Raw genomic sequence first — 12,118 nt, 5'->3', positions numbered from 1 at the left:
CTCTAGGGTAGCTCATAGGCCACTGTCATCATCTGACACCAAGCTTTTCCCTATCACTATCTTTACCCTTTGCCCTCTAAACAAGGAAGCCAGCACTGCCAGGCCAAGAACTTTTGCCCAGTTTGGGTTGTGGGTGGCCTCTTACCTCCCTCTTCCCCTGGGCCCCCAGCCAAGTCCTCCCTCCCTCAGAGATGCTCCCTGCTCACTTCATTCCTGCCTCATAGCTGGAATGACAGTGGCTCCCAGAATCCCTGGGGTGTGGGGAGGGTGATGGGGGTCTGGGGAGGCAGCCAGGCCCAGCAGCAGATTAATGTTACAGCCTTGGATAAGTGAGCTGGGCCAGTTGACGTCAGGGTGATGATGGGTGGAGGGGAGGGCCAGGCTGCTGAACTATAAAGATAGGTCAAATCAAATATAATCGACTCGGGACGGAGCAAGCGGACGAGCTAGACACCGTCCCCAAGCCATGGTCCCTACCAGCCACGGCTCAGCCTGGGTCCCTCTGCTCCCGACCCGAGTGCCCAAAGCAGGCTTTGGTTTCATGTCAGCAGCCTTCATCTGCCTTCCAAAAATAAGCCCCTGCCGCCATGCTGAGGGGAGAAAAACAAGAAGGGCGGTATTTTTAGGGCCATTAATTCTGACCACGTGCCTGAGAGGCAAGGTGGATGGCCCTGGGACAGAGGCTGTTCATCACTATGTCCCGGGGAGCAGGACGTCTTCAGGGCACGCTGTGGGCTCTTGTCTTCCTAGGCGTCCTAGTGGGCATGGTGGTGCCCTCGCCTGCAGGCACCCGCACCAACAGCACGCTGCTGGACTCCAGGGGCTGGGGCACCCTGCTGTCAAGGTCTCGAGCTGGGCTAGCTGGAGAGATTGCCGGAGTGAATTGGGAGAGTGGCTACTTGGTGGGGATCAAGCGGCAGAGGAGGCTCTACTGCAACGTGGGCATCGGCTTTCACCTCCAGGTGCCCCCCGACGGCCGGATCAGCGGGACCCACGAGGAGAACCCCTACAGTGAGTGCAAGCTGCAGCCAGTTGGGAAGCTGGGGGCTTGGGTGCAAGCAAGGCTAAAAGATGAAGGGGACTTGCTCTGGTGCATGGGGCCTATTATAAAGGGGACAGAAGTCATATTCTCTATTTGGAATCTTATAAGCAGAGCCACCTCCCCCAGACTGACTTTGACCCTGCCTGGGTGCAGGCTTAATATGCTGAGGTCCAGGCATTCTGGTGTCCTTTGCCATCACCCCACAGAGCCCCCATGGCATCCATTAGTTCAGTGTTAAAGGCACATCTGTGCCCATATAAGACCACCTGGAACCAGCCAGGAAGCCTTAAGGCAAGAGTAGTGAAAATAAGTAAGGGTTTTTGGACCAGATTCGACTTAAGCTCATTTTTATTTAGCTTCCCTCTTTAAGAAGGAAAGGAAGTATTTTGCAACATTTCTCACTGAAGCACATCTTTCCCTTTATTTCCACCTGCCCTCTCCGTCCCCAGGTCCTTGTCCTGCAAGTTGGTGGGTTGCTGCATAGGTACGTTCCCGCATCCAAGAGGGGTCGGGGGCTGCAGGATCCACACAAGCCTTCAGTCTTCCGTGTGGTTGCCGTGTTTGCAAGATTAGATGAGCTGAAATTTGTTGAAGCATGGAGAGTATCTACTTTATTAAAAAGCTAATCAGCATTCATGTTTCTACCCCAGGCAAGGACTTCATGTGAAGTCTGTAAAAGCTAATCTCACGTAGATATGGCTGCAATCCGTGACCCCGATGTCAGAACTTCCCCAGCGGAAGTGGATCTTTGACAGTAAAGTGGCAGGACTTGCCGAGTCCAAAGTGAGATCAGGGATAGAGGTGATGAAGGGTCTGGCTTTCTAGGAGCTGGGGGACGGGCTGAGGTGCCCTTGTAGTGTCGCCTCTAGATTGATGTCCCGCTGAGCCCTGCACAAGCCTTGGGTAACCTGGCCCCCCTTTCTTTGTCAGGCCTGCTGGAGATTTCCACAGTGGAGCGGGGTGTGGTGAGTCTCTTTGGAGTGAAGAGTGCCCTCTTCGTTGCCATGAACAGTAAAGGGAGATTATACACAACGGTGAGTCCACTGGGCTGGGGGACGTCCAGGCTATTTGAGGGCTACAGCTTACACAGTTGAAGAAAATGCTACAAAAGCTTGCATAAAGAAGTGAATATTTGTCTAGAATAAGAAGGAAGCATGCGAGCTCATGCTTCATGTGTTTCATGTGCTTCACGGTTAACTGGCTTCTGCTTTGGACCATGTTTTTCCTGAGCCTTCCAGCCTTTGTAATATTAAATAGGAACCGTAGGTCAGGAGGCTGCTGGTTCTGAAGGAGACCTGCACCCTGGCATAAAGCTGTCACCCAGCCTTACGGTCGGGTTTTACCCCCTGAACTGGAGAGGCCTGGAGAAGCAAGCCTGTCTTTCAGCCCGGGTGCTGTTCCCCATGACCCCGAGAGGTACCCCATCTAGTGCGCAGTATGAGGAGGAGAGACGAAGGCACTTGAAGTTTTACTCTATGGTTTTAAGCCCTCTGACCCCTGATCCTGTAGGATGGAGAAACATCCTCTTATTCCACCCTCTGGGCTGGAACCCAACCTCCAGCCCGCTCCCCATCACAGATCACCCTGGGAAGGTGAATGCCGGCCCTTTGGTTAACCTAGTTGGCTTCTAAGTGCATTTACTAAAACCTCTGCTCTTATTGACCCCCGGGGTCCTGGGTCTCTCCTCCTAAGATTTGGCTTATTCCAAAACTACGGCGGGGGGTGGGGGGGGAACAACATCCTTATGAAGTTGAAGGCACTGGGAGTACTTTTGACAGAAATTAGAAGGATAAAAAGGTAGACCGCTGAGCAATTGTGAAGGAATACCAGAGTTATTTATGGGGAGGGCGTGGAGTGCTGTTCTACCTCTCCTTGGAGGCAGACTGAGCACCAGGAAGTGAGCAGAGATCTGGGATTGGTGCCTGGTTCTGGCGAGGCTATACCTACACGAGAGGCCTATTACATACCCAAACGGGGAGCTCAGGTGGTCCCTTCCCTGTGATCTTTAAGTTTACTTATTTTTGAGAGAGACAGAAAGGGAGAGAGAGCAAGTGGGGGAAGGGACAGAGAGAGAGAGAGAAAATCCCAAGGAAGCTCTGCACCATTAGCAAGGAGCCCGATGCAGGGCTATAACCCACGAACCATGAGATCATGACCTGAGCCCAAAACAAGAGCTGGATGCATAACCAACTGAGCCACGCAGGTGTCCCTCCCTGTGACCTTTAGTCAAGGAGACAAGGCGTGGATTAAAAGTGGGCGTTGGAAGTAAGAGGAATAGCCCTAGGCTAGGTGGTACCATGAACCAGAATTCAGTCCCTGGTTTGTTCACCAAGGGCACTTCTGCAGAGCCGTGACGTGCATTACCTGCAGAGCCCTGAGGCAGGTCTGCACACTGCCCTGACAGGACAGGAGACTTCAGGAACCCAGTGTCCCATCTGTAAAGGAAGGATAAAGTTACATGTGCCTCCCAGGGCTGCCGGGAGATAATGCTTGGAAAGCACTCCACAGGGTGCCCTGCAGACAGTGAGTACTCAATACAGAGCAGCTATCATATCAGCTGATGCGGCGAGGCACCCTGCCATGGGGTTCTGCACCCTTCTTTCCTAGAAGTGACATGTGTGGGACATTTTGCATCCCATCACCTTGGCAGCTTGTTAAAAGTACAGATTTGCAGGGACCTCCATCAGAGATGCTTATTTGGCAGGGCTGGGATGGGGGACCAAAGATCAGTTTGTTTGTTTGCTTGTTTGTTGTTGTTGTTGTTTTTAAGCTTCTCTGGTGTTTCTGTAGCACAGGCAGGCTTGGGACCACCAGGCCACACAGCCTTTGGAAGGCGGGCAGGGCAGGTGAAACCCAGCATGAGGTTTGGAATCCTCAGACACCCCCTTTCTTTCTCAGACATCACTCTGTGCAAAGGTGCTGGAGAAGACAGGAGCCAGCCTGGGGCCAGCCTAGGTTTGGGTGAAGCAGGGCCCCTCCTTGTGGAGATAGTCTTCCCAAAAAGCCCTTACTCGCCAGCCTGCACCGTGCCTGGGATCCCGCCGATTGGAGAGCCAGGAACTGGGGTTGTTGACTAAGGCACCCTCTGCAAGGGACCATTTAGCAGGTAGATCTCCTGGAAGGAAGGACAGAGTGCAGAAAGCATTACCAGAAGGGCTTTCAACTTTGAGGCAAGGAGAGGGCACAAATATAGGAAAATGTACCCACTTCCAACTAGAAATCCATTACCCCAGTAAGAGAACCTATATGACATTCAAAAATCAGAGCTTTAATCACAGTCAGAGGCACTGCACAGGGGTAAAGCATGAAGTAGCAAATGGGAAGGAGCCACCTTCCATAAGTAAGTGTGAACTGACTCCTCATGTTGGAGACACCCCTGCACCCCTCCCTCCGGGGCACATGACTTCAAAGGGGGTCAGATGGGCCCCTGAGCTGGAGGGTTCACAAAATGAGAGAGTCCAGGGAAAAGGGGGGCTGTCCTGAGGGAAGGCTTGCTCATTCTGCACACTCTACCCTCCCCCTCCCACACCCCAGGAGCACTGAGTCCGGGAGCACCTTCTCTAAGGTGGGAGGTTGTCCTCCCTGGAGCCCAGGGCTGGGCAGGCTTGTGTAGGAGAGTGGGGCTGGACCCAGGAGTGTGGCCCAACTATGCCCCAAGCTTGGACAATTGATGCTTTGTGTGGCTGTGCCCCAGATGCTTCCAAACCACCTCTACCCCCTCCCGCTGCCCCTCAGGGGCCTGTTATCACAGTCTAAAAAAACAATTGCCAACTGATCCCCGGAGCCAGGAAGACTCCCGCTGGGTGATGATTTCATTCACACTATTTCCCTTAAGCCCCTAGAGCTGCCTCATCTCCCCAGGCTCAGCTGCTACCGCCTGCAGCTAAATGAGATTTCTCATGGGGGGAGGGGACCCTTGCACAGAGTGGGGACAGGAGACTACTCATGGCCAGAGAAGAAGAGCTGAGAAAACCCACCTAGGAAAAGTGACTTCCTGCATGTCTCACTTCTAGGAAAGAGGGGTGCAGAGCCCCATGGCAGGATGCCTATTCCCAGCTGAGACAATATAAATAGCCGTCCTGGTATTGAGCACCTACTGTTTGTAGGGCATCTTGTGGAGTACTTTCCAAGCATTATCCCCTAGCAACCCTGGAAGGTGCATGTGGTCTTTATCCTCCCTTCACAGATGGGACACTAGGTCTCTAAATTCGCACAATCAGTGCTGTGTGCAGACCTGCCTCAGGGCTCTGCAGGTAAGGCTCTTGAAGCCCACAGAAGAAGTGCATCTCATGTACAGATTGGGACCCAAATTCCAGCTCCTGCCCCACCTACCCTCCACTACCTGCTTATATGTGGGGCAAAATCCCTGACCTTCTCTGGGCCTGGACCTCTGCTCTCTCCATGTAGACAGAGGCAGAAATCAGTGAATTCCAATGTCCTTAATGCTTTTAAAAATAAAATTGAAAAAAAATCAAGGAACCCCACCTAACGATTGGTGGTCGGCTTGGGCACTCTACGAGAATCCCTTGGCCAAGAAAAAAATGCATACTGACAAAAAGCTAGTAGGAATTCAGTAATGCTTTTAAATGATTTTAGTTTTACTATTTATAACTGCGTCTACATCCTTTTAATCAATAGTAGTATGACAACGTGCAGAGAACATAGTATTTGTTTCATCCATCAAGGCCTTTGCTTATTCTGTGGGGCATTACATTGGGAGAGGGGAGGACCAAGCCATGCCTTCATTCAGCTGGCAGCAAAGCTCATCCAGCAGAGAACAGATTCCTGAGGGGATGTTAGCGCCTGCTGGGTAGAAGTACTGGGGGATGGGACCCGAGAGCCCTGAAGACAACTCTCCCCAACACACAGCCTGCCTGCTACAAGGAGCTGCACAGGATTGACAAGAAAGTCATACCTGCCGAAAAGCTTTTCAAACACATCTACATCGACAATGCCATTGTGTGTTAGGAAAGGGGGTTACAATATACAGACCTCTTGGAGCTGAGAGATGTTATCTATTTCTCCATTTCAGCTAAGGACAGAAAAAGAAACAGAGGCTGCAGGAGGAAAGGGTCTTAGGAAAAAGAGTCTTTTTTTTTTTCTCTCCATTTCCCACCTCCTTAAACACCACCCACCCTTGCCCCTTCCATGCACACTCACAAACCAGGAGGAATAGAAGAAGCAAGTGGCTCTGGGTTAGCCCTGGGAGGAAGAGCTTTAAAGACACGCATCCACTTCCACCAGTCCGGTGACTTAGCTCTGCCCGAAGACAAGAGGATGGATGTCTCATCCAGCCCAGACCGCATGGGGCATTTCTGCCAGAGGTCACAGGCTGGAACAGCCCTCTGCAAAGCCCCTCTGCAAAATGCCCTTCTCCATGGTAAGAGCTGATCGCTTTGGAGTTTGGTTCCACATAAGTCTGATTAGACCTACATGGAATTTAAGACGTTGTCACACTGGGGCCTGAGCCCCGGCAAACCCAGGAAATGTGATCTGGAGGAATTATTCTCATTTGTTCAAGTAATAATATATGGTAGCTGCTTTTATTAACATGACGTTCACTTGGCATGAGTGCTTTTCTCACCAGAGCTGAGGAGACACCACTCTTGGGTCATGAGAACCGGGCTCAGGAGGCAGTAGACATGGATTAAGAGGCTGGGTCTGGATACCAGCTCAGGCATCAGTCTGGGCAGCGGGAATACCCACTGGCCTGAAGCATCAGCTGCTTCAAAGGGTTCAGGGAAATGGTCTTGGCCTCCTGCCACCTGAACCCCAAGGACAGGGCAGAGGGGTACAGAAAGAGACAGGCAAAGGAAAGACAGAGTTTTGAAAGCAAACTTCATCCACTTCTCTTTTTTCACTTTAGATTTGTACCCAGTTCTGGGGAAGGCCAGGAATATGAGCAAGGCTAGAGAAAAGGAACCAAATGGACAGAAACAAAAGTGGGAAAAATTGTTTTAAAGGGCAGAAAATTTGAATAATGAAAATGCAATGAGCGGAGAACAAGGCACAATGTGTACAACCACCAGGATGCACATTTAACCAATGTTTGAGGAGACCCAGACACTGTGAAAGGCTGGATTCTTAAATTGGACATGTTCTAGAATGGAGGATATGGGCAGATGCTCTCAGAATTTCTTGCCCGAATCATTCAGTTCCTCTTCCTTTCCTTCCTCTCCTTCACACCCTCGGCCCCAAGGTTTGATTTCCTCTCTAGAGTTTGCAAACCACACGCAAATCCTCTCCCTTAACCACCATCTAGATCAGAAATGAATTCTGGAAACTGAGGGCGGGTTGCTCTCCAGGGATGTACAAGTTAGAACAGAGGGAAAAGTGGCAGGTGGCAGGGGCTAGGACTACCAGAACACAGGGGGACCACCCGTTTTTGATATAAATGTTTTCTTTTCTTTTTTTTTTATAGAAATGTTTTCTTATTCCACTTCCTGGCTCAACTTGTATCCTGAATTTCTTTCCCACTTTAAATAATCTACTTAGATGACTAGGTAATGCATGAACACGGTTTAAGGTGGGGAGAAAGGTGTAAAAGAATATGCCATGGGAATTTAGTCTCCTTCTCACGCTCTTCGAAGCCACTAGTACCTCCCCAGACAAAGATGTTGTCCTGGCTCTTTGTGTATCATCCCAGGAAGACCCTGTGTCCCTGTGTGTGCACCCTCACTGTTATTTTAAAGGTCACACAAATAGGAGCATACTACACATCGTTTTGAACCTTGCTTCATCACTTAACAGTATGTCTTTGAGACCATTTCAAGTCAGTGCCCGCAAAGGTTTCATATTTTTTCATGGCTTAATAGCATTCAGTTGTGTAGATCTGCCATAATTGAATTAAGTACTCCCCTCCAAATAGACACTTTGTTGTTTTGGGTCTTATACTATTATAAATAATGCTGCAGTGAGTAACTCTTGTACATGAGTGGGAGTGTGCTAGTTAGATACATTCCTACAAGTGGAATTACTAATCAAAGCTATATTCCTTTTTCATTCTAGTAGATATCGTCAAATTGCTCTTTATAAAGGTTATAACAATATACACACCCACAGACATTAAATGAGAATTCCTAGTCTTCATGCATTCACCAATGAAAGAATATTATCAAACATCTGATTTCTTTTTTAATGTTTATTTATTTTTGAGAGAGAGAGTGTGTTCACAGAAGAAAGGCAGAGAGAGGGGGGCACAGATAACCACAAGTGGGCTCTGTACTGACACCACAGAGCCTGACAAGAGGCTTGAACTCACAAACCGTGAGATCATAACCTGAGCTGAAGTCAGACGTTTAACTGACTGAGCCACCCAGGTGCCCAAAAATCTGATTTCTTTTAATCAAACAATTAAAAATGTGGTCTCACTGTTAGGACTTACATTTCTCTCATTAGGCGTATTTTCTCATGTCCAAATGCTAGCTGTACTTCCTTTCCTGTGAATGGTCTGTTCATAAACACTGTCCAAGGGTCCTGAATATAGTAACAAAATGTACTCTCTGACACAAATGCAACTATTTTTTAACTGAGTTTGCCATTTACATTTTTGTTTTGTTTAAGGTAATTTTTTCCAGGCAGAAGTCAAATGTATTCCTTTTGCTTTTTTTTATGGCATCTAGTTTTTTGTGCCCTGATCAAAAAGATCATCCTGACTCAAGATTATTTAAAAAAATTTTTTTCTGGACTCATGAGGTTCTTTTTTTTTACATTTAGGTCTTTGCTACTTGTAGAATTTATTTTAACGTAAGGAATGAAATGATAAGTCAAACTTTATTATTATTTTTAATTATTATTGTTATTAGATATTACCCAGCTGTTTCAACACCATGTTGTCTCCAGTGATTTGAAACCCCACTTCTATATTAATTTCAAATCCATTTTTATGTTATATTGCTATATATTTGGATCTACTTCTGGACTCTGTATTTTGTTCATCAATCTTCACCAGACTTTTAATCAATGTAGCTTCGTTTCTCATTTACCTTTTACAGTTAATCCTGAGATTCTATTCTCCTAGTGGTGTTGCTTCAGAGCTTTGCCCCTCAAATGGTCTCAGCTTCTGTGGCTGCTTCTACCTCTCATGCACAGGTAAAGAGGCCATGGCCCAGAGAGACCCCAAAGAGCAGTGCCAGAGCATCAGCCTCTGTGTATCCTAGTTCTGTGTTCTTCTCATGCAAGTTCACGGTCTCCCAGTCATTCAGTCAATAACTGCAGAACTTAAAAGTGGAAATGTCCGATAACCCACAGCAGGTTTTGCAGGAATAGCAGTGCAGGGTAAGACAAAGTCCTTTAGAGCTTTTAATGCAAAGTAGTTCATGATAGAGAATAATTATAGTAATAAGAATTTTTTAAAAGTTTACTTATTTTGAGAGAGAAAGAGAGGAGAGAGCACATGTGAACAAGAGAGGGGCAGAAAGGAAGAGAGAGAATCCCAAGCAGACTCCACGCTGTCAGCACAGAGCCCGATGTGGGACTTAATCTCAAGAACTGTGAGATCATGACCTGAGCTGAAATCAAGAGTCAGATGCTTAACTGACTGAGGCACTCAGATACCCCCAATTTTTTTTATATTTTACTATGTGCCAGGTGTTACACCATGGACTTCCTGTACATTATTTCAATTAATGCTCTAATTCTATGACATAATTATTCTAACTGCCCCCACTTTACAGATGAGGGAACTGAGACTTAGAAGGTTAAATCACTTGCCCAAGTTCACATAGCGAATGAAGTAAGAGGTGAATCATCATCAGCATAACCTCAAAGTTCCTTACAAAGGAAACTAAAGGTTGTAAAAACCCAAACTCCCTAGTGTGGTATTAGGAAGCCAGTTGGTGTGACTGGCTAAAGCTTTCACATTCACCTCAAGTAAATTAATACATGTAGAAGTGCCTTGTAAACAATAAACTGGACGCCTGAGTGGGGAAAGGGGTGAGAGGTGAAGGGCAGAAGGTGAGTGTGATGTTCCTTCCTTACACCATGCTGCACCCTTGCTCACTCTTATGCTACATTGAAGGAGCCGGTCATGTATGGGTGTCCATTTGTCCTCCTGGCATCCCTCTTAAGTCATCATCCACTCAGGGTCACATACCTGACAAGACACAATCCTTGACTCGGGGAACTTGGAGTCTATTGAGAAAGAAGAAGCTGTCCCCAGGGATCACACACTGTTGTACATGCTGTCTGAGAGGTGCGTCCAAAGAGCTGTGGGTGTCTGGGAGCCCAGGGAACTAGCTCATCACCCTCTGTTCATAACAGGAAGAGGCTCTGGTCCATCCCCCGCCTCCAGCCAGCCCAGGGTGCTCATAGTACGATTCCTTCGGAGAAGGTCAGATGACACCTTTGGCACAGCCGGCCAGCCATTGAGTGGGCTTTTTATAGCCAATGGCCTCAGTCAGCAGGAAGGAGTCAGAAATTACACCCCACCTCTCTTTTTGTTTCATTCTGTGTTTCTTTCAAGATTGAATCTCAGACCTCCTGGCTCTCACCTTGCTCTCTCTTCCTCTAGACTCAACAGAGCCACTCCCTATACAAAACACAGAAATCCCCCCAGCCTCCCTCAGCATTGGCCCTGCAAGTCCGGGGAGGAACAGCCTTCTTTTCTAGGAATAAAGGAGGGTGTGGGTGATGCATAGGGAATGAACTTGTTGATGTGTGGCAGGAAGTTTAGTGCTCATTTTCAGAACAGGTGCTCCACACGCTTCTCTACCAAATTAGCACTGGCCCCAGACTCCATGGCACCACCTGCCACAGAGGGAACCAGGTTCTCTTCTCCATAAAAATCACTGCTCCTTACCATCTCTGTTCCTGAACTTTTCTAGAGAGCCATGAATGTCTAGGAGGCACCAGGCATCTTTTGGGCTCAAAGTCAAAACCAAGAATGGGCATCTTTAAGGGGTGGCAAACCTGGGAGGTAAACTGGGAAAGATGGAGTGAGGGGGCAACGAGTGGAAAGAAGAAAGGGTTAACATAGTCAACAGATAATGCTGGAAAGGACTTAGGGAATCATATGTCCCCACCCCTCCTCTAACTGCCCCCCCCCACCTCCTCCCCAGACACACAGCTTGCAGGAAAGGGAACCAAGGCTGAGAGAGGAGACTGCCCATGGTCACACAACTAGGAAGCAGAAAACCACTAAGTAGAACCTGGGGTCCCAAACCCGTTCCACTAGACCACTTCTCACAGTGGACTTGGGAAAAGCCTATTATATCCTTTTATGGTTCTTTCTCTGATGGAATAAGTTATCAGCTAGGTGCTTGGTGGAAAGTGCCCTGAACTGAAAATCAGGAGACCCACCCCATGTGACACAGACTTTCTCCATCCATGTCCCTGGGCCTTGATTTGCTTATCATGAAGAGGAGAGCATGAGAGGGGTCCAAAAGAGCTTGGAAGTCTCTTTCTTTGTGCCCTCCCATGATTTGGTTGGCCTAGAATGGCCTAGAATGGCTCAGTTTCCTTGCTGGCTATCTTACGAAGGGAAGGGAGGTGTACCCGGTAGAGGGCCCACTACACCTCATTTATAATTGAGCCTCTGTTATTTGTCCATTTCTTTCGCAGCCCAGCTTCCAAGAGGAATGCAAGTTCAGAGAAACCCTCCTGCCCAACAATTACAATGCCTACGAGTCAGACCTGTACCGAGGGACCTACATCGCACTGAGCAAATATGGACGGGTAAAGCGGGGCAGCAAAGTGTCCCCAATCATGACTGTCACTCACTTCCTCCCCAGGATATAAGGACCCTCAAAGAAGGCTCACAGATTGAAAGCAACATCTTTTGTTTTGGAATTTTGCACAAATGAACAATTCCCCTTACCTCCCACCCCCCATGACTCCTCAGTCAGGCTTTTCCTGTACTTGGGGAGACCTGAGTTGGTTCCCTGGGTGACCGGACCCCATGGTATGTAACCAACCCAAGAGAGAGGTTGCAACCAACATCCTAGAATGGCAATGGATGCATGCTGTGACCTCAACTGAGGAAAGAAGGTACATGTGGCATATGACCACGTGCACAGGAAAAGGCCAGGGTGGGAGTATTCGTGTGTGTTGATGTATATCCATACATCTTCATGTAGA

General features: G+C 48.2%; 1 protein-coding gene across 1 annotated transcript; it reads left to right on the top strand.

Annotated features, from left to right (window-relative positions):
* The first annotated feature begins 665 nt into the window (after positions 1-665).
* On the top strand, positions 666-11,779 carry FGF6 (fibroblast growth factor 6). Its single transcript, XM_047065008.1, has 3 exons — positions 666-1,011; positions 1,973-2,076; positions 11,603-11,779. The coding sequence occupies exons 1-3, from the start codon at positions 666-668 to the stop codon at positions 11,777-11,779; spliced, it is 627 nt and encodes a 208-aa protein (XP_046920964.1).
* The last annotated feature ends 339 nt before the right edge of the window (positions 11,780-12,118 follow it).

Source organism: Lynx rufus, unplaced genomic scaffold, assembly GCF_022079265.1.
Source record: "Lynx rufus isolate CCGP_SWC_20201006 ecotype Redwood Valley unplaced genomic scaffold, mLynRuf1.p SCAF_7, whole genome shotgun sequence".
Classification (NCBI taxonomy): Eukaryota; Metazoa; Chordata; class Mammalia; order Carnivora; family Felidae; genus Lynx; species Lynx rufus.
Note: the sequence above shows the minus strand (reverse complement) of the source record. Positions and strands in the feature narration are given on the sequence as shown.